The sequence below is a fragment of the Hypanus sabinus genome, chromosome 1 (genome assembly GCF_030144855.1).
Source record: "Hypanus sabinus isolate sHypSab1 chromosome 1, sHypSab1.hap1, whole genome shotgun sequence".
NCBI lineage: Eukaryota > Metazoa > Chordata > Chondrichthyes > Myliobatiformes > Dasyatidae > Hypanus > Hypanus sabinus.
Window position 1 is genome coordinate 62,059,525 of NC_082706.1, and position 22,360 is coordinate 62,081,884.

The 22,360-nt window shown below is 37.8% G+C and overlaps 1 protein-coding gene across 2 annotated transcripts in view; it reads left to right on the forward strand.

Moving 5' to 3' along the window:
• Positions 1-19: 19 nt before the first annotated feature.
• The window catches only part of fancd2 (FA complementation group D2), a 144,026-nt gene continuing 121,685 nt past the window's right edge, over positions 20-22,360 (forward strand). The window contains exons 1-11 of one of the 2 annotated variants that reach the window (XM_059970407.1): positions 20-170; positions 2,987-3,127; positions 4,216-4,283; positions 5,414-5,517; positions 5,880-5,940; positions 6,028-6,080; positions 7,264-7,342; positions 9,063-9,187; positions 15,066-15,153; positions 19,245-19,349; positions 21,452-21,549. In XM_059970407.1, coding sequence (XP_059826390.1) covers positions 101-170; positions 2,987-3,127; positions 4,216-4,283; positions 5,414-5,517; positions 5,880-5,940; positions 6,028-6,080; positions 7,264-7,342; positions 9,063-9,187; positions 15,066-15,153; positions 19,245-19,349; positions 21,452-21,549 — 992 coding nt within the window. In that variant the 5' untranslated portion in view covers positions 20-100. The remainder of the gene's footprint in view (positions 171-2,986; positions 3,128-4,215; positions 4,284-5,413; positions 5,518-5,879; positions 5,941-6,027; positions 6,081-7,263; positions 7,343-9,062; positions 9,188-15,065; positions 15,154-19,244; positions 19,350-21,451; positions 21,550-22,360) is intronic. The other variant, XM_059970416.1, reaches the window with a different exon arrangement.

The window sequence follows — 22,360 nt, forward strand, 5'->3', positions numbered from 1 at the left end:
GACGCATGCGCACTGACTCGGTCGCAGTGGCGGGCTGATCAATTTGGAGTTTTTGTCGGCAGCTGCTTGGAGTGCAGGGATCAGGCCCGACTCCAGCGCCATGGTGACCAAGAGAAGGCTTTCTAAGTCAGTCGATGATGACGAAGTGGTAAATTCCAAAGAGCTATCAAGTAAATGAACCGATAAACTTCTTATTTTGTGTTTGTTTTTCTGCTTACTGAAACTGCTATCTAGACGGTTCACAGTGGCTATCTCCAGCAACCTACATCCGTCTTAGGTGTTTATTTGGCTCTGAGGGAAGACTCTCGTCCTTTCCGAAGATAAAGTGACAGAGGAGTGATACCAATCTCTGAATCAAGTTATTCATTCCCCACTATTACTAGTCTTGAAACAATTAGCGAATCTCCGGACAACTTAAATCACAGTTCCTTTGCAGTCTACGAAATGGTGTAGTTGCTTAATTTGAATTGATTTCTGTTTTTTGAGACCAGTAACTATGTAAATTAAATTTACATCACTGAATAATTAGCTAGCAATATTAAACAGGTAATGCTTAATAGTGTATAAATACTGTGCACCTCGGGGTTACAGCTTCAGGAATTTGGCATTGACTGCTTACTAATTGTGATCTTGTATATTTGCTCTCCAATTTTCTGCTTAACTTCCTTTTTTTTTATTTTACCTCACCTAAGTTAATGGCATGGTATTTGTTCTTTGACCTCTCTCTCAGGCTTCAGTAATGTTTGCTGCCATTCATTCAAATCCTATCATACCCCAATATACAGAAACACCCAATAGGAAAACCGGAATGCAGACCTGTAAATGTTAAAGCCAATAAAAATTCTAAACTGAAAATCGACTGAAGATGTTTGAATGAATAATTATCTATATTGTGGGTAATCTTGATCCAGGTCCTCATGATGTGAACATAGTTCTTAGTTGCAGGTTCTGTCTTTCAGATGAGATGTTAAAATATCCTATCGCACAACTACAAAGAAGTAGGTGTGTGGGTGTTTATGCCATGTTGCTATTTATGAAAGTTTTTTTTGGGCTCAGTTTGCAGCTACGTTTTGTTAGACATTTCAAAGTAAATACTAGACTTTTGTTAAAATGTAAAATATTAGAATGGTAAAATGTTCTTAAAGTCATGCTTTAAGACTGTTAACAGTGTCCATGAAATACTGGACAGATCTGTTTTTATAAAAAAAACACTTTTTAGTGTAAATTTAGTGTCTGTCATTAACTGATGTACTGTATAGGAGGTAATGTATATTTTAAATAATGTAACTACCTTAAAGACTGATAGACCTCTGATAACAGGTAAATCTAAAAAAAGTTGTGACTTCATTGCAGACTTCCAAACTTCATGTGTTGATGGAAATACTGTTGGTGAACTTTACTGCTTGGAATACAAGATAACAAAGTGGAGTCTATTTTATTCTTTACCGTTATGTAAAATCTCTGTAATGTTAATCCTTCCATCAAGCAGATTCCTGTTGCAGTTATAATTGGTAATATTGTCACATGCACCATAATACAGAGAAAAACTAATTTGCATGTCATCCATATAGATCATTTCACAGCACAAGCATATTGAGCTAATACAAAGAAAAAAACAATAACAATTCAGAACAAACACGAGGAAATCTGCAGATGCTGGAAATTCAAACAACACACACAAAATGCTGGTGGAACACAGCAGGCTGGACAGCATCTATAGGGAGAAGCACTGTTGACGTTTCAGGCCGAGACCCTTCATCCTGATGTCGGCCCGAAACGTCGACAGTGCTTCTCCCTGTAGATGCTGCCTGGGCTGCTGTGTTCCACCAGCATTTTGTGTGTGTTGTTTGGTGTACACAATTCAGAATCTGGCATTACGGTTACAGAAATGTAGTACAGGTAGACAAATAAGGTAAAAAGTCATTATGGGGTAGATTGTGAGGTCAAGGGTTCATCTTTAATGTATAAGTGGTTTATCCTGGAGTTATATAATAGCAGGGTAGAAGCTGTTCTTAAGCATGTTTTCAAACTTCAATATTTTCTTCCCAGGGAGGGGGGGGGGTGAAAAAAGAGAAAGACCAAGGTGGAAGAGGTTTTTGATTACATTGTTTATACTTCCTGCTGCCTCAGGAAAGCAGCCAGGGTCATTGGAGGAAGAGGCTAGATTTCATGATGGATTGAGCTGTGTCCACAACTCACTGCAATTTGTTGCAGTCTTGGGCAGAACAGTTGGCATGTCATCTGGATACAGTGATTTCTATGGTGCATGTATAAAAATAGATGAGGTTCAAAGGGACATGGAATTTGTGTACTTTTTTGTCCAGTATTGTTGATCCAGAATACGCTATCAGTGGTGATTAGATTTTGTTTTTCTGATATTGGGGGGGAAATTGCTGTCTTGTCACCAAGCTACTAGGTACTTCGTCTGTCCTGTCATTATTTAAGATCTGGCTCATGATGCCAGTATTATCTGCAGAGTTGTAGAGCAGAATTTTGTATTAAGAGCAAAGTCAGGAACTGAGAAAGCAGTCTTGAGGGGCATGTAATGTCCAAAGGTGTAGGAGATTGAGATGTTTGGACTGTGTTATAACTAAGATTCAAGGTGAGTTCACCTTTTCTTCCATGAATGGGCATGTTTGTTCCGTCAGGGAGGAGGTATAGGAGCATGAAGTCAGACACTTAATGTTTTAGGAACAGCTTCTACCCCTCCACCAAAAGACTTCTGAATGGTTCCTGAACCCATGAACAGTACCTCACTATTTCGCTCTCTTTTCACACTTTATTTATTTACTTTTTAAAATATTTTTATTACAACTTATAGATTGTTTTATTATGTATTGCACTGTATTGCTGCTGCATAGCAACAAATTTCACAACATAGGTCAGTGATGATAAACCTGATTCTGACAATATTGTGGAGATTATTGTACGTTGTATTTTTGTTTGTTCAATTTTCCTTAATGATGAGTGATGATATTTTCCTAAGGGGCAAAGAAGAGCAAAACCGAAGGTAGAAAACAAATATCGTCTGCTGAGGAAGAAGAGGTGGATAATGATAATGTATTCGTACAGTTGCTGAAAGTAGCAGGAGTGATTCTGAAATATGGAAACCAACCGAATAAGCTAAGTATGTTGTTCAAACAGCTATTATACTATTCTCATTTTTTGAATAAATATTTTCAAAGTTCTTTTGTAGTCAGTAAGTTTATCGATAAGAAAACAAATTGCTTGAAGAACTCAGGGGGATGGGTAGCATCTGTAGAGGGAAATGGGCAGTTGACATTTCGGATCATCTGTTTGGTTTTCCATTCTAGATTCCAGCACCTAGAATTTCTTGAGTCTCCTATGATTATCACACGGAGGAATTGAGCGTCATGTCCTCTGTAAATTAATTGGTTGATAACAGTTAAAATTTTATAATAAATGTATAATTTTAGTTGATGACATTTTCAAAATATCTTTGGAAAGTTCAACAGGTCCAGTGCATTGGTTGTGAGAGTTCTGCATTTGTTCTTCTAGTTTGATTTAAAAAAAAACAACTGCATTAGTCTGGTGGAAGTTTCCATCTTAATCTTGTGTCCTTGTAGCTAAAGTATTTCCAGTCTTACTGAATATTTTTTCAATCATGCTTCCAGCTGGGTTTGTTCTATGCAGATTCTAGGTAATCCAGTTCTTCAATTTTTTACGTTTGCCTTTAAATTGGATGTGACCTGACCAATAAACGACCTTTGTCAGAGGGCATTACCAAGATGTCACCAGAGTTTGACATTTCATTATCTGGAGTATTTGTAAAGTTGACATTGTTCTTTTTGCAACAGATTGAAGGTATCCTAATTCAAATTCTGAGACAACAAGAGATTTATTAATCTTTCTATTTATCTGTCTGATACAGCATGGTAACGGGCCCTTCTGGCCCAACAAGCTTACGCTGCCTAGTTTAAATATTCAAAGTAACTGGATACACACAAAAGTTATGATTTTTCAGTCAGTACTTTGCCCCCAAGACCAAAATGTACTGTGATGCATTAAGTTATTTCATCATTGAATTTACTTAAAACTATAATTAAGTTTTCAACAGATAGATAAATAGGTAACTGAATAGCAACTGAACACAAGGCCTATGAGATCCCAGAACATTTTGGAATCTGCCATTTTCTGTATCTGTTTATGTTATCCAATATTACGTTTAACTTGTTTTAATATTTATTTTTGTAGTTTCAGATCAAGCAGTTTTTCAAAAGAAGCTTTACCAAGCTTTGAGGAAACACGCATGCTATCCTAACGTAAGTAGTAGCATTAGTGCAATCACTCGGGCCGAGTATGATGTTCTTCTAAGGGTTGAGGTACAAGCCAATCTGGAGTATACGCAGTGTGGGCAGGATGGCTGTAGTTGGTAGTTGGGTCATTTGTTTGTTCAGTTTCTCCTTTCACTGGCACAGCAGAGGTCGTTCTCATATAGCACAGCTCTCTTGAACAGATTTCCCCAGGTGTATCTATTGAGCACAATGTCTTCATGGTGTCTAGATGTAATATTGAATTTCTGCAGGCTGTTTATAATATCTGAAGCATTTCCTTTGCCCAGCAGGGGCTCACTATCCTTATTTCAACTAGGACTAAAGGATCTGGTTAGGGAGAAATGATCAGCATCCGGATGACATGACCTATCCATCGGAGTTGGTGTTGCTTTGTTGTGGTGGAGATGCTGTTTGTGTTGGCTTCCTCCAGTGCCCTCGTGTTAGTGTGTCTGTCCTTCCTGCTGATCCTTAAAATTGTTCAAAAGGATTTTTAGCGGTTTTATTCCAGGGCTTCCACCTGTAAGTGGTCCATGATTCAGCTCCATACTGTAATGTCAGAATCCCTCATTAATGTAATTACAGTATATTACTTTGTATCTTAGCTGGTATTTGCTAAGACCTGTTAATAGTAGCAGATGGTCAATAATACATATTGGAACTATTCTTTTCACTGCAATTCATGTTTAAAATGACAATTTGGCTTTTTGATAATGCTTCATTTGAAGAAGCACAAGAGCACACTTGTTTCTGAACATGCCATAAGTAGAAGTTCCTGGTCTTCTTTGATCCTGCCAAAGGAATCACTAGAGTTGCCCTTAAACATCCTGGCACTGGCGAGAAGCATCAGCCAAGGTGAATGCTACACTTCGATAACTCAGTGACTTCAGTTAAATGTGTGAATGTAAGTCGTTACCATCTGAAATAAGGGGGTTTACTTCAGTAAGTAATCAAGAAACTGGGAAAGAAATTGTATGAAAAGAAATCTTTGCTCTTGTACATTTTTGTGCAGTAAGTTTGAATGGTGTGCTTGCATATTTTGAAACTCAGCCAGCCTCTCTGGTTACAGAAATATTAAGTGGCATTTTTTAATCAATTATTGCACACCATTCTCTTTGTAGGTTGTGCAGGAATTTATAACTGGCATGGAGTCATACATCGAGAACAGGGATAAGTTCAGGAATTGCCTTTTACCTTGTGGGCAATCTCAAGAGGAAGAATCCAGGTACAATTGTATTAATGAGATAACATTACAGTATTGTTAGTACTGGGCTGCTGGAGGATACTTTACTGTATGAAGCTATTTATAATGCACCCTACTTTTTGCCATTTTCATTTATTCCTGCAGATATTAAACCTTGTTTATTGGCATCTCACTCAGCCTGTTATTGTAATAATGCAAATCAAGGCAGAATCTGTAGCCATTGATTCAGTTTTAGTAGCAACAGGTTTACTGTTTGATGATTGGCAGTGAGAACCTAAGCTGGTTTTTCCTGACTCTAAACCAGAAGTGTGAATGCAATTTAGAAATCCACATCCTACCTATAAAAGCTGCATAATTGTGTACATTCTTTTGATTTGTTGTAGTAACACCGTGAACTATCAGGAAAGTCTCATAAAGCTGCTTCTTGGGATTGAGATTCTGCAGGTAAACAATCACAGTAGCTTTAGTTGCATGCCAAATTACTCATGTATAGTTTACTCAAGATGGTGTTATTTTCCTTTTTCTTTATAGACTCCTGTTATGAATATATTATTTGAAAAAATTCCTGAATTTATGTATGATGGGTAAGACCTGTTTTTATTCATCATTGCAGTTAAGTAGTCTATACCTCAATTATGGTGGGGCATCGACACTAATTTCTTTATTAGAAATGGCAACTTTTAGAAAAAGAAGGCAATAATAAATTACTATTAAAATTTAATTTGCACACCATTTTGGGAAACTCCAGGTGCAATGAGAGTAATCAACATGTGATGTTTGTGTTTGTAAATATTTATAACAGAAGTAGGAGAATAGCCAACACTGAATAAGTCTCTCCATGGAGGTGGATCTTCTAATTAACCAAGTAAATTTCTGAACAATGCTATTACTCTACAAAGTATAACCACTTGACACTTTCAGAATTCATATTATTTTAGATTAGTGAATAATAACATTTACTCATACTAGGTAAGTCAACCATTGATTCGCTATCAGATCTTATTGAATGTCATTTTCATTATATCTGCTAAAGTGATCATGGAAACAGCTCTCCGGACAGGAGAAGGGACAATGGTGGGTTACTGGCACCTTAAAACCAGGCACTCTGTCCAGATGGGGCTCATCAGCTATGGTTAGGAGCTCATCTTGGAGAAGGAAAGCTCTGATCTCAAGCTTCACTGCCTTATGGCTATACCCACTCATGGGGAAGGCTTCGGGAGTAAACCCTGAGGAAAAACTTGGAGCTGGAGTCCCTAAGACAGTCCTGTGATGAGTTTAATACTGACTGCCAATTCCTACGATGGCACCAAACTGTATCAGGCTATATCATTCCTTTGGATTCATCAGCTGCTTGGAGAGGGGGAGCCTGCTACACGGGCATGGGCAACAGCTTGCTGTCTTTATCGCACTACTATGGCTTGCATATATAGGTGTCTTCCCCCCCCCCCACCCCCGCCACAAAGGTAGAGCATTCTTATGAAACCTTTCTTAAGCCAAAATGGCGTAAAGCGAAGAACCATTAATTTATATGGGAAAAATTTTCGTAGAAGTGAAAGTCCTCTTTGTAATGTGAAAACAGGTTACTAATGTAGGTCTTTTGTAAAAGTGAAGTGGCATAAAGCGAACATTTGTAAAGTGGGGAACACCTGTATGTAATAAGCAATCATGATCGATCCTGACCTATGGAGGGCCTCCAGACATATAAAATAAAATCTTTTAGTATTGTGATATTACAAAATCCCTTTATGCATTTTTCTTCAATTCTAGTGTACCAGAAGATGGGATTAACATGCCAAGGCTTATCATCAATCAGTTTAAATGGCTGGACAGGATTATAGATAGTAAGGTAGGAATGTTGTTTTTCCATTTGGGTGAAAGTAAGTATTTTTCTTTTTTTTTAATTTTTTATGAGTTTCTACAATACAACACCAAAATCAACAACAATTTATACAGTGCAAGACAAGCACGTCTAATATATAATTCATAGCAATAAGGAAAAAGCATCCAAAATAAAATCATGTAAAGTTAGTGTCCTCCCCACCCTCCCACTGCAAAACTCCAGCCAACCATTTCAATGTGTAAAAGAAAAATTAATCGGAGCATTCGACCCCACAGAACTGCAAATATATTTTAAAAAATATAATGCCTACTACCAAAACTATAATATAATTTTCATCAAAAAAACATAAAACATACAGGAAAAAAAGCTGAAAGGATAAACTTAATCTAAAGAGGAGTTATGAAAGTATTCAAGAAAAGGTCTCCACACCTTATGAAACCTTATGTCCAAATTGAGAAGTGCATAATGAATCTTTTCAAGGTCTAAGCAGGACGTAATATCACTAAGCCATTGAGGATGAGTGGGTGGGGCAACATCTCTCCACCTAAGAAGAACTAACCATCTAGCCAAAAGAGAGGCAAAAGATAATGTTCGACATTTAGTTGGACTCAAATACATATCTACTTCACCCAAGGCACCAAAAAGAGAAATCAGAGGGTTAGGTTCTAAGTGGCAATTAAGAACATGGGATAAAGTTTAAAAAAAAAACTTCTGTTCAGAATTTCTCTAGATTAGGACAAGCCAAGTACATATGAATAAGAGAAGCCTTCCCCCTTTACACTTGTCACAAAAGGGACTAATGTCAGGATAAAACCGCGATAATTTAGTTTTAGACACATGAGCCCTATGTACAACCTTAACCTGCAAAGGCAGTGGCGAACACATAAAGAGGTTGAGTTAATTGACTTAAGAATTGAATCCCAAACTGCATCAGATAAAGAAATATTTAAATCATTCTTCCAAGGCAGTTCTAATTTTATCGAAGGGGGCATGCCTCAAGATCACTAACTTATCACGAATAGTAGATATTAAAACTTTACCCAATGGATTAATACAAAGAAACAGGTCCACAACGTTTTTCTCGGGCATCTCAGGAAAGTTTGATATTAAAGGGTTAATGAAATGTCTAATTTGTAGATATCTAAAGAAATGAGTATCAGGTACGTTAAACTTTACAGACAGTTGTTGAAAAGTTGCAAAATGATTATCTATGAAAAGATCTTCAAAGCGCTTAATGCCCTTTCTGTACCAACCATGAAATGTTGAATCTTGCAAAGAAGGTAGGAAAAGATGATTGTGTAAAATAGGACTAGAGAGAGAGTGAGAGAGAGAGACCATGAAGGCCATTATATTCTCTGAACTGAGCCCATATTCTCAGAGTATGTCTAAGAGGATTAGAGGATTAACAATTAGTCCAGGCAAGTACGTTTGTATTTTTCAAATGGAAGATCTTGTTTATTCACTTAAGGGAGAAATAAGAATGCTTTGTAGGTGATGGCTTTTAAGGAAGAATTTGGAATAATTTTTCAAAATTATACTACTTATACTCCTTCCCTCTGTCGTAATTACCCTCTTCCTTGACTGGCTACTTTTGGGAAAAGCTTTAGCTATTAATTAACCTTGAACATGTACCTGTTCGAGTTGTTACAGCAGACTGTACATGGCTCTGAGCTGTGTGCAATGTTGTAATCAGTGCTTCTTTGGCCAGCTTGTTTTGTTTTAACAGGAATTGACCAGTAAAGTCATGCAGCTGATTAATGTTGCACCCCTTGAAATCCAGCGTGACATCATCACCAGCCTGCCAGAAATCCTTGAAGATGCTCAACATAATGAAGTTGCCAAGGAACTGAAGTAAGCTTTCTTTTCTTTTTCTTTCTAAATCTTTTTATTAATATTAGTAATATGGACAGAATACAAATGATATATTAATAAAGAAATTACCAACGTACAAATTCCATTACATATGAAAAAAAAACATACATAATAGTTACAATATAAATGAGTTTACCAAGACATAAGCCATAAAATATATGTATGAACATAGTAAGTCTAAATATTTCATAATGTATGATATAAAGAAAACAGAAAAAAGAAAGAAAAAAACAAAAAAATTTTATATAATGCAAAACTATCTAATCTAATAACTATAACTAATAAGTAATATAGAAGAAAAAAGAAGCAAAAAAAAAGAGAAAAAAAAGGGGAGCTGTTTATAATATCTCACAAAAATAAGTATTCATCAATGCCGTCACTTCGGTCCTCTCAAAATACATAAGCTAAAAGCTGGGAAATCAAATGAACTTGGCACAGGGTCATATTACATCATATGAAAATGTTGAATAAATGGTCTCCATAACTTTTCAAATTTAATAGAAGTCTCAAAAGTACCACTTCTAATTTTTTCTAAATTTAAACATAACATAGTTTGAGAGAACAAATTAAATACAGTGGGAGGAATAATTTCTTTCCAATTCAACAATATAGATCTTCTAGCCATCAGAGTTAGAAATGCAATCATTCGACGGGCGGGAGAAGATAAATGCAGTGAGTCCATCATTGGTAAACCAAAAATTGCGGTAATAGGATGAGGTTGTAAATCGATATTCAAAACCGCAGAAATAATATCAAAAATATCTTTCCAATATTTCTCCAAAAATGAACACGACCAAAACATATGAGTCAAAGACGCAATTTCAGAATGACATCTATCACAAATAGGACTAATATGAGAGTAAAAATGAGCTAATTTATCCTTGGACATATGGGCCCTATGTACGACCTTAAATTGTATTAATGAATGTTTGGCACATAACGATGATGTATTAACTAATTGAAGAATTCTATCCCAATTCTCACTAGAAATACTAAGACTAAGCTCTCTTTCCCAATCCTTTTTAGTCTTATAAAGAGGCTCTGAACGTATCTTCATAATTATATTATAAAGTTTTGAAATAAGCCCTTTTTGAAAAGGGTCTAATTCAAATAAACTCTCCAAAATATCTGAAGGCACAAAATTTGGAAACGTAGAGAGTACAGAACTTAAAAAATGTCTAATCTGTAAATATCTAAAAAAATGAAATCTAGGCGAGTTATATTTGTTGAATAATTGCTCAAAAGACATTCGTCAGGACAAAGGGTCTCGGCCCGAAACGTCGACAGCGCTTCTCCCTATGGATGCTGCTTGGCTTGCTGTGTTCCACCAGAATTTTGTGTGTGTTGTTGTTTGAATTTCCAGCATCTGCAGATTTCCTCGTGTTAATTCTCACAGAGCTGCCTGGCTCATCCATTGAAGCAGGAAGATAATGGCTTACTCGACTCCAATGTGGTTGGTATGCTAACTGCAGAGGGTTCATGTCCTAACTAATCAAGAATCTATCAACCTCTGCCATAAATTTACATAAAGTCTTGGCTTCCACACCTGCCTGTGGCAAAGATTCACTGCTCTCTGGCTAAAGAAATTCCTCCTCATCTCTATTCTAAAAGGATACCCCTCTATGCTGAGGCTGTGTCCTTTGGTCTTAGACTCTCCCATCAAAGGAAACATCCTCTCCACATGCACTCTATCAAGGCCTGTCACCGTTCAGTAGGTTTCAATGAGGTCACCTGTCATTATTCTAAATTCTAATTAATACAGGCCCAGAGCCATCAAATGCTCTTCATATGACAAGTCATTGTATCCTGGTATAATTTTCACAAATCTACTTTGAACCTTCTCCAGTTCCAGCACATCCTTCCAAGATAAGGGGCCCAAAACTGGTCACAATACTCCCAAGTGAGGCCTCACCAGTGCTTTATAAAGTTTCAACATTACATCCTTGCTTTTATATTCTAGTCCTCTTGAAAAGAATGCTAACATTGCATTTGCCTTCCTCACCACACTTAATCTGCAAATTAACCTTCAGAATCTGTCAGAATCAGGTTTATTATCACTGGCATGTGACGTGAAATTTGTTAACTTAGCAGCAGCAGTTCAATGCAATGCATAATCTAGCAGAGAGAGAGAGAAAGATAATAATAAATAAAATAAAACAAATAAGCAAGTAAATCAATTATGTATATTGAATAGATGATTTAAAAATGTGCAAAAACAGGAATATTGTATATTTTTTACAAAGTGAGGTAGTGTCCAAGGGTTCAATGTCCATTTAGGAATTGGATGGCAGAGGGGAAGAAGCTGTTCCTGAATAACTGAGTGTGTGCCTTCAGGCTTCTGTATCTCCTACCTGATGGTAACAGTGAGAAAAGGGCATGCCCTGGGTGCTGGAGGTCTTTAATAATGGATGCTGCTTTACTGAGACACCGCTCCTTAAAGATATCCTGGGTACTTTGTAGGCTAGTGCCCAAGATGGAGCTGACTAGATTTACAACCTCCTGCTGCTTTCGGTCCTGTGCCGTAGCCCCTCCATACCAGACAGTGATGCAGCCTGTCAGAATGCTCTCCATGGTACAACTATAGAAGTTTTTTGAGTATATTTGTTGACATACCAAATCGCTTCAAACTCCTAATAAAGTAGCCGTCTTGCCTTCTTTATGACTACATCAATATGTTGGGACCAGGTTAGTTCCTCAGAGATCTTGACACCCAGGAACTTGAAGCTGCTTACTCTCTCCACTTCTGATCCCTTTAGGGAATTCTGCACAAGGACTCCCAAGTCCCTTTGTACTGTGTTTTTGTGTTTCCTCTCCATTTAGAAAATAGTCAACCCTTTTATTTCATCTCCCAAAGTGCATGACCATACACTTGCCGAAACTGCATTCCATCTGGCATTTCTTTGCCCATTCTCCTATTCTGTCTAAATCCTTCTGTAGCCTCTCTACTTCCTCAAAACTACCTGCTCATCATCTGCAAACTTTGCAACAAAGCCATCAATTCCATCATCCATATCATTGACATATATTGCAAGAAGAATCGGTCCCAACACAAACCCCTGTGGGACACCACTAAGCACCAGCAGCCATCCAGAAAAGATTCCCTTTATTCCCACTCTTTGCCTCCTGCTAATCAGCCACTGCTTTATCCATGCTAGAATATTTCCTGTCATACCATGGGCTTGTAGCTTGTTAAGCAGCTTCATGTGTGGCATCTTGTCAAATGCCTTCTGAAAATCCAAGTACACAACATCAACTGATTCTCTTTTGCCAATCCTGCTTGTTATTTCTTCAAAGAATTCCAACAGATTTGTCAGGCAAGATTTTCTCTTGAGGAAACCATGCTGACAATGGCCAATTTTATCATATTTTTCTAAATACCCTGAGACCTCATTCTTAATAATCAGCTACAACATTTTCCCAACCACTGAGGTCAGACTAACTGGCCTATGATTTCCTTTCTTCTGCCTTTCTCCTTTCTTGAAGAGTGGAGGGACATTTGCAATTTTCCAGTCTTCAGGAACCATTCCAGAATCAAGTGATTCTTGAAGGATCATTACTAATGCCTCCCATGATCTCTTCAACCTCCTCTTTCAGAACTCTGGGGTATACACCATTTGGTCTTGGTATCTTATCTGCATTCATACTTTTCAGTTTTGTGAGAGCCTTATCTCTAGTTAATGTTACTTCACACACTTCACAGCCCCTGACACCTGGAACTTCCACCATAATGCTAGTGTCTTCTGAAGTGAAAACTGATGCAAAATACTTATTCAGTTCATCCTCCATTTCGAGGTTCTCCATTACTAACTCTCCAGCATAATTTTCCAGTGGTCTGATATCTACTCTCACCTCTTACGCTTAATGTATCTGAAGAAACTTTTGGTATCTTCTTTAATATTACTGGCTAGCTTACTTTCATATTCCATCATTACCTTATTAATGCCTTCTGTTGGTATTTGAAAGGTTCCCAATCCTCTAACTTCCCACTAATTTTTGCTCTTATATGTCCTCCCTTTGACATTATGTTGGCTTTGAGTTCTTGTTAGCCACGGTTCTGTCATCCTTACTGTAGAATACTTCTTCCTCTTTTGGATGTATCTATCCTGTGCCTTTCACATTGTTTCCAGAAATTCCAGCCATTGCTGCTCTGCTGCCGTCCCTGCCAGTTTTGTTTTCAAAACAATTCTGGTCAACTCCTCTCATGCCTCTGTAATTCCCTTAATACATACATCTGAGTTTAGCTTCTGCGTCTCAAATTTCAGAATGAATCTGATCATAATTATGATCACTTGCCCCAAGGGTTGTTTTACCCTAAGCTCATTGAACAACACCCATCTGGAATAAGCTGACCCTATAGTGGGCTCAACCACAACCTATTCTAAGAAGCCATCTTGTCTTGAAATTTCCCCTCCTGTAATCCAGCACCAAACTCATTTTCTCAATCTACCTGCAATCTATTTGCTTACTTTTATTGTTTGCACCATTTTTTTCCCTGTCTGCACATTGGGCGTTTGTTGATAATGTGTGCATACTTTGATAAGTGTTTTTTAACTTTGAACTATTAAGAAATATTTTAAAATAATAAGATTAATGTAAAGTGGGTGGTTAATGGTCAGGGCAGACCTGATGGGCCTAAAGGCATCTTTCCTTGCTGTATACCTCTGTAACTAAATGTTTCTGAGATAAGTAGGGTAAACTCTACCTGCAGTTCAGTCATGAGAACTAGCCAGCAACATTTGCTGGAAAGTACATGAAAGAATTAATGGTTTCAATGTGGAAACTACGGTTCCCCATGTTTAGATTTGCTGTAGTATTCGAAAGGGTTCAGTGTAGTTATAGTTTACTTCAGTTTATTGTCTCTTCTAAAGAAGAGAGGCATAGAGGATTTTTGATGGCTCTGTGCCTGTACTCACTGGAGTTTAGAAGAATGGAAGTGGGAAATCTCATTCAAAACTATCCAGTATTGAAAGACCTAGACCAGTGTGGACACTGAGAGGATATTTCCAATAGTGGGGGAGTGTAGGACCAATAGGCACAGCCTCACAATGCAACAGAGGCAAGGAACAATTTCTTTAGCCAGAGAATGGTGAAGCTGTGGAAATCAGTGCCAGAGATGGCTGTAGTGGCCAAGTCATTAGGTATATTTAAAGTAGAGGTTAATAAGTTCTTAATTAATAAGGGTGTCAAAGGTTATGAGAAGGCAGGAGAATGGGTTTGAGAGAGATAATAGATCAGCGATGATTGAAAGATGTAGCAAATTCAATGGGCTGAATGGCCTAATTCTGCTCCTATATCTTGTAATCATATCCCAAGATTCTGGAAAATCTCTTAAACGTAGTGGAACTTTAATCAGTTATTGTGAAAGTTTCCTTGTTTTATAATTTGCTATTGAACTTGTGAGCATAATACATAGTTACACCTTTGTAAAGAATTTAACCCAGCAGGGTTTGTAACTGTTAAGGATGTTGATGTTTAGGCAGTAGTTCAGATTAAAACATAAGTATTAAATTTCCCAGCTCTGGTTTACAGCAGTTCTTCATTGTCTTCACAAGTTTGTTTTGATTAAAACCTTCACTTTTAATATTACATGCGTTATATGACATTTCACAAGATATTAAAATAACCTCAGCATGAGCACTATAGACTGTTGTACCAGTTGCTTTTGTTTAAATTACATGCTGCATTGTCTTGGCATTAAAACTGAGTATGTGATTGTCCACAAATAGCTTAGAAATGTTCACGTTAAAATTTGTTTCCATTTGTTGTGTAATAGGGTCATTCTTGAACTATATTTAAAATTCAGTTTAAGTTGGTTCACATTTCCAGTCATTTTTACATGTTTTCATTTTTTTTACAGTTCTTTGCTACAACAGAACACCCATTTGACTGTGCCCATCTTGGATGCTTTGTCTAGTCTTAACTTGTGTGCTGAGCTATTAGTGAAGGTGAGGCTTATCAAGTTCTACTGCCATGATTTAACAGTATTGTATCCATGCTCACCTATGGAAAGTGAGGAACTATAATAGTAATGTAACCATAATGCTTTCTCCTAAATTGATTTCAGGGACTGCAATTGATAATAGAAAATAAGATAGTATTGTAAGGTTGGGGTACATGTTGGCACACTATAACTTGATGGAAAGGGAGGGACGAAAAAGTAGAGTAGACTCTTTTTGCCCTGCTGAAAATTTTTATGCAGGAATTCCTTGCCTGAAAACGTGAGTGAATAAAGATTCAGTGGTAACTTTAAGATCAAAAGGAAAGCATTTATATAGGAAATTTAATCTCATAAAATGCTTTCGGGGAATGTCATCCCCTGAAGCCGAAAGAGATATCAGTTATATGATAGAAGCATCGTTTTTAGGGTAAGTCTTAAAGATGAAGAGGGTCTAGAGGATGTTCACAAGAATGATCCCAAGAATACAAAGGTTAATGTATGAGAAGCATTTGATACTGCTGACTATGTACTCATTAGAATTTAGAAGAATGAAGGGGAGCTCATTGAAACCTATTTATTTTTGAGAAGTCTTGATAGAAAAATAGAGGGCTATAGGGAAGCCTGGTAATTTATAAGGTGGGACATGTTCAACACAACTTTGTGGGCCGAAAGGCCTGTATTGTGTTGTAGGTTTTCTAATCTATTCTAGAACAGATATGGAGAGGATGTAGCTTATTCTGAATGCTCTAATTTCCTTCTACATGGAGGGGAGTCCAGGACCAGAAGGCACATCCCTTTAGAACAGGCAAGGAGGAATTTCTTTAGCCAGAGGGTGGTGAATCTGTAAAATATTCATTTTGAATATTTAAAGTGGAGCTTGATATGTTCTATAGGTTATTAAGGGTATCAAAGGTTATGGGGAGAAAGCAAGAGAATGGGGTTGAGAGGAAAACTAAATCAACCATGATTGAATGATGGAGCAGACTTGATAGGCTGAATAGCCTAATTCTGGTCCTATGTCTTGTGGTCTCATAATTTAACTGGCAGGGAGACTTTTAGAAGGAATGTCAGAACATAGAGTCATGACACCCGAAGGCAAGAATTCAAGTGGGTGAGCAATGAACATGGGCCATACAGAGATCTTACAAGGTTGCTGGGATGAAAAATGTTTCAGCAAGAGAAAGTTAAAACTAGAATTTTAAAACTGGGATCTTATTAAATTGTGATATGTCACAGAAAGATGGGTGATGGGATTGGTAGTGCAAATCATGATATGGGCAGAAAGGGTTAGGAACAAAAGTTTTTGTTGAGTGGAATATGGGATGCCAGCCACAGGGAATTTTGGAATAGAAGTAACATTGCATAGGTGAATGTTTCATTGGTGGTTGAGGTGGGATGTTTTCGTGTCGATGGTCTTGACAATTGGATGTTTACTTCAAAATGTCAATGAATTTCTCCCAGTAGCCAGATTTTCAGTCCCTCTTGATTGACAGGTTGAAAGAGACTTTGTGTACTGGTTTTGTTGTGCTTTTTGCAATTCTCTTGATTGTATCCACTGCACTGCAGGATGTCTTGAACTATTAACTGTAATTCAGGGAAGAGTGAAATCCAGTTGATGGAGCTGCTGCCTCACATCTCCACCAACCTGGATTCAATCCTGACCTCTGGTGCCATTTATACGTTCTCCCTGTGAACATGTAGCTTATTCTGAGTGCTCTAATTTCCTTACACATCCAAACAATGTAGGGGTTTGTAGGAAAATTGAGCACTCTAAATTACCCATAGTTTATACTTAAAGGGTAGAATCAAGGGGGAGTTAATGGGAATGTAAGTACATTAAGTAAGAGGACGTGGGTGAAAAGGATTGCTCTGTGAGCTGGCATGGACTTTTTGTGCCAACGGATCTCCTATGTCATGTGGAAAATTGAAATACCTCTTTAGCCACTGGATGAAATACACACAGTACTCCAAATTCTGTTGCAGGATGTAATTAGCATTAATTATTCAAAGTTGTTACATCTTTTTTCAAGAGTTTTTGATACCATTTCCATTACTACAAGCATACATGGCCCATGACCTCATGTAGTGGTGAAGAAGCATACGATTAGCATTGGGACCTTCTGTCAGGACTGTAAGGAAGCCTTACATGACTTGAAGGAGTGCACTACCTCACAAACTTCCTTCTCATTGTCCTGTCAAGGAGCTCCTGTCCTAATTTGAGATCCCATAGTATCTTGTCAGTCTTCTCTGGAACCAAAGAATAGACATAGAATCAAGTCCAAGAACTTTCTAAGAAGAGGGGATGTTGAAGAGAAGATTTGCAGGGGATTGGTCTGATTGTCGGCTCTGAAAGAGATGGACCAAGAAGGTTGAGATAAAAGGCTTTCTGCTCTCTTTTTTGACTTGTGATGACACACAATTCATTGGAAGTGAGTGGAAAATTTATTTTGAAAGCAAGCTCAAATTGTTTTTTGAACTCCAATTTTAAAGATGACTTTCTATGGGCAAGTACAACATTTTGCACCTGTCAAATTATTGGAAGCTGTCTGTTTTGTGACTGTGAAACAATGATATCACAATTCGTTTCAACAAATGCATCTACCATCAGCTGCAGGGCAGAATTCAGGCAAGGTAGCGTAGTGGTTAGCCCAGTACTTTACAGTACCAGTGACCTGAGTTCGTTTTACACCGCTGTCTGTCAGGAATTTGTATGCTCTGCCTTGACCAATTGGGTTTCTTCCGGGTTCTCCGGTTTCCTCCCACAGTCCAAGGACATACAGGTTATTAGGTTAATTGATCATTGTAAATGGTCCCATGATTAGGCTAGATCTCAATAAATTTAAAAATTTTAATTGAAAACAAGTAAATAATCAGTAATTAGGTCACTTTTATTGTCATTTCAACCATAACTGCTGGTACAGTACATAGTAAAAATGAGACAACGTTTTTTCAGGACCGTGGTGTTGCATGATACAGTACAAAAACTAGACTGAACTACATAAAAAAACAGAAAAAAAGACTAGACTACAGACTTACCCAGGACTGCATGAAGTGCACAAAACAGTGCAGACATTACAATAAATAATAAACAGGACATTAGGGCAATAAAGTGTCAGTCCAGGCTCTGGGTATTGAGCAGTCTGATAGCTTGGGAGAAGAAACTTACATAGTCTGGTCATGAGAGCCCGAATGCTTTGGTGCCTTTTCCCAGACAGCAGGAGGGAGTAGAGTTTGACGATGGGTGTGTGGGGTCCTTCATAATGCAGTTCGCTTTGCGGTGCAGCGTGTAGTGTAAATGTCCGTGATGGCAGGAAGAGAGACCCCGATGATCTTCTCAGCTGACCTCACTATCCGCTGCAGGGTCTTGCGATCCGAGATGGTGCAATTTCCGAACCAGGCAGTGATGCAGCTGCTCAGGATGCTCTCAATGAGAATTACAAACTCTTCAAAGTATGAATTTGCTGTATTATAGTATCACAAAGGAGTATAGTACAGAAATGGATTCTTCTGGTTATTCTGTCCATGCTGACAGTATTCTTGATCTACTTTAATCCTATTTGTCTACGTTAGGCATGTTTTCCCTTATTCCTTTCCTAGCCCTAAACCTCCCTTTTAAGCATTGAAATTGTATCTCCCTCCATCACCTGCTTTGTCAGCTTGTTCTACATATTCACCATCCTCTGAAAAAACTTAACCTATAAATCTTCAAATTTCTCTCCTCCCATCTTTAACATGTGCCCCGCAACTCTAAGGGTTGGGGGGGGGTGGCGGTGGAAACAATCTGACTGTCCATCCTATCAGTCCTCTCATAATGTTATAAGTCTCTCAGGTCATTCCTCAGTCTCCTTTGTTGAATCAGCTGATATCAGGTACTGTCATAGATGAATAAATGAAACTTTCTAGTCAAATTTACCTCATATTCCTTGGCCAATATAGTTCACAGTGTCTTGGTATTTTGAAATTTGGGGTGATGTACACATTTAAGATATGAAGTTAAAGGCAAGTGTAATGACATAAAATAAAGTAAATTAGGATTTTACTGTATGTGGGGAAAAACACTGTCCAGTGTCATTTAATTTTTTAAAATATATAATACAGGTGCGTCATAGTGTCATGTCAACTCTGTCTGCGGTCAAACTTGATGATCTTCCTGTGGTTGTCAAGTTTATTCTTCATGCAATTACAGCAGCAGATGCTACAGAGGTAAAGTATATCAAAGCTGTAATGCATTTTTGTATACAAATCAGCAACTATGAATGACTGCCAGCTGTCCTTGGGAATATAAACGACCTGACTGACCTCTTGTAGAGATTGAGTAAACACAAGTTGTCTTTATATTTCTTCTAACTTCCATTTTATTGATGTACTATAATGATTTTGGAGTATTGGGGTGGAATTTGAAAGCTTGGCTGCTGTGTTGCTGGTTCTTATAATGCTGCCATTTTTGCTTTTTAACATGAAACTGCTTGGCATAATTACAGGATTCTATTTGAGGAATGTAGAGATGGGTTTATCTTTGTTTCAGCCTGAGCTCTTTTATTACCATACCTTCAGGAACAATGTATAGTGATAATCTAACACCAATTAGACTATGGTAGTGCTGGACTAGCAAACTGTCTGGATAATAGGGTGTTACACTTGTCAATATCCAAAAGTGTTTTTGTTTCATTTTTCTTGCATGTTCCTCAGTATAATAATTAATTTCTGTGGTGAACAGGATATATTTAAGCACTCCAAACTCTGGCTCTGGCTGCCATCCTGCCCTTAGTGTTCCATATCCGAATCCCAGCACTGACTTCGTACCTGGCCCGTACATGTTCTGGTCTTGGCTGCACACCAGACCCCAGCCGCAGGTGGCACACACTCTTGTACTCTGGTCTCCAGCTCATATTCTGGACTAGAAAGTGAGCCAGATGCAAGATTACATGCCTTTAAGTTAGTGTAGCATAAAGTAAGACCATAAGGCACAGCAGTGGAATTAGACACATGGAGTCTGCTCTGCCATTTCATCATGGCTAATCCATTTCCCTCTCAACCCCATTATCCTGTTTTCTCCCCGTAACCTTTCACACCCTGACTAATCAAGAACATCTCAACCTCCGTTTTAAATACACCCAGTGACCTGGCCTCCATAGTCACCTGTGGCACCAAATTCCACCAATTCATCACCCCCGGCTAAGTAATTCTTCCTCTTCTCCATTTTAAATGAATGGCCCTCTATTCTGCAGCTGTGCCTTCTGGTCCTGGACTCTCCCATCATAGGAGAGATCCTCTCCACATCTCAGCCTTCCAATATTCGATAGGTTTCAATGAGATTCCCCTCCTTCAAAATTCCAACGAGTAAAAGTCCAGCGCTATCAATCGCTGCTCATATGATAAGGTTTTCATTCCCAGAATTATTCTCGTGAACCTCCTCTGAACCCTCTCCAATATCAAAATGTCCTTAAGGGACCCAAAACTGCTCACAGTACTTCAAGTAAGACCTCACTAGTGCTTTATAAAGCTTCAATATTACATCCTTGCTAGATTATTAGAGTTATTGCTCTCCTAGGTGAAGAGATTGAACAATATTGCCATGTGATCAGTAAAGTTCAGAAGAATGAAATGAAATCTCATTGAAACACAGTTTTGAAAGGGTCTGATCTGTTGCATGTTGAGAGGCTTTTGGTTGGAAGTAGTCTTTGGAATTATGTCTAACATTGTGCTTAGCTGTTGGACAGAGGTGAAAGGTTTCTTCTCCTTGGTCTTTGGACAGTAAAGGGGTGTAAGGGTATGTGATCAGATGGGATAGGGTGGCTGATGTACAGGATCAGTAACAACCTTTTTGAAATACAGAGCAGGCTTGGAAGCGCACATGTCTAGTCGTGTTTCTGCAACTTAGTCTAACATTTTTAATAGCAATTTTATTGTTTCTGATGACATGCAAATAGTTGTTTTAACCCTATTTTGTGCAATTAATGGGCCATAAACAGACTATTGAATCAGGCAACAGCTCACAAGTAGCAGAAAAAATTTGTTTGTTTTTGTAAGTGCAGTCAATGTCACATTTACTATCAAATGCACTCTTGTAATATAAAATCACTTATGCTGCTAACGTTATTTAACTCATCACGCCATAAATATGCTTGTGCAAAATGTAATTGCAGAATTTGGTTATGTACTGTAGAACTATGTTGGGCGAGTGTAGTATGTTATTTGGTTTTTGTCAAACTTCAATTCTAACTGGGTTTTTGTCTGCAAAGACCCTCTGAAAGAACCTTAGTTTTGAACCTAGCTTATTGACACTTGCAATATTTTTTTCACAGGTGATTGGGGAACTACGAAGGAGTTTAGAATTGGAATCATGTGTGCTTCCTCCTCAACTCCAGACTAGTCAGGACAAACAGAATCAGAATGCTATATGGTATGACGTCAGATCATTATGTTATATATAAATGAGAGGTGAAATTAACAGATCCACCGTTGAGTTTTAAAGACCAAGTGTTCCAGATACAGTTTAGATATATTGTCATAAAGAGAACGAAACTTGGAGCTCTTTGTATGACAAGGGAGATAAAGATAATGAGAGGAAAATAGGGCAATATTAGATGTATGTCAGAGGAATGACTTCATTGAGAATTGAGTCGAAGGTATTAATCTCAGGGAATGAAAATGAGAATAAGATGAGTAAAGAATGAAAAGAGAATGATTGTTACTGTAACATTCAAGGAAATTTGAATGTCTTTTAGTGTGTACAAGAGGAGGGACGGAGCTGATTAGCAGTCATCAGTGCACAGAAGAAGAGGTACTAGTAGGAATATTAAAAGCATTTTGTAACAATCCTTATGGAGGAAAATAATGCTGCCAACATCACAATAGAAAGAGTAGACATAAAGGATGGGGTGTAAGTTGGTATATTTGACAAACTGGCTATGTTTAAATTCACAAATCACCAATGGAAGTAGTAGAGAAGCTTGTTGTAATCTTCCAATATTCTGTATAAAGAAGAATCCAAAGGGCTGGAAAATGGCAAATGTGGTGCCCTATAAGGAAATTCACATCAAATCTAAGCTGTTCAGTTTGAGAATGTTTATAGGAACAATAGTTGTGGAAAATTAATTAGGGACATTAGAGAAGTTTGAAGTAATAGAGAGACAGCACAAATGTATTAAAAACAGATGCGGTTTGGGTAATTACATTTTTTGATGAGGTAATGTGAATGTTGATGAGAAAAC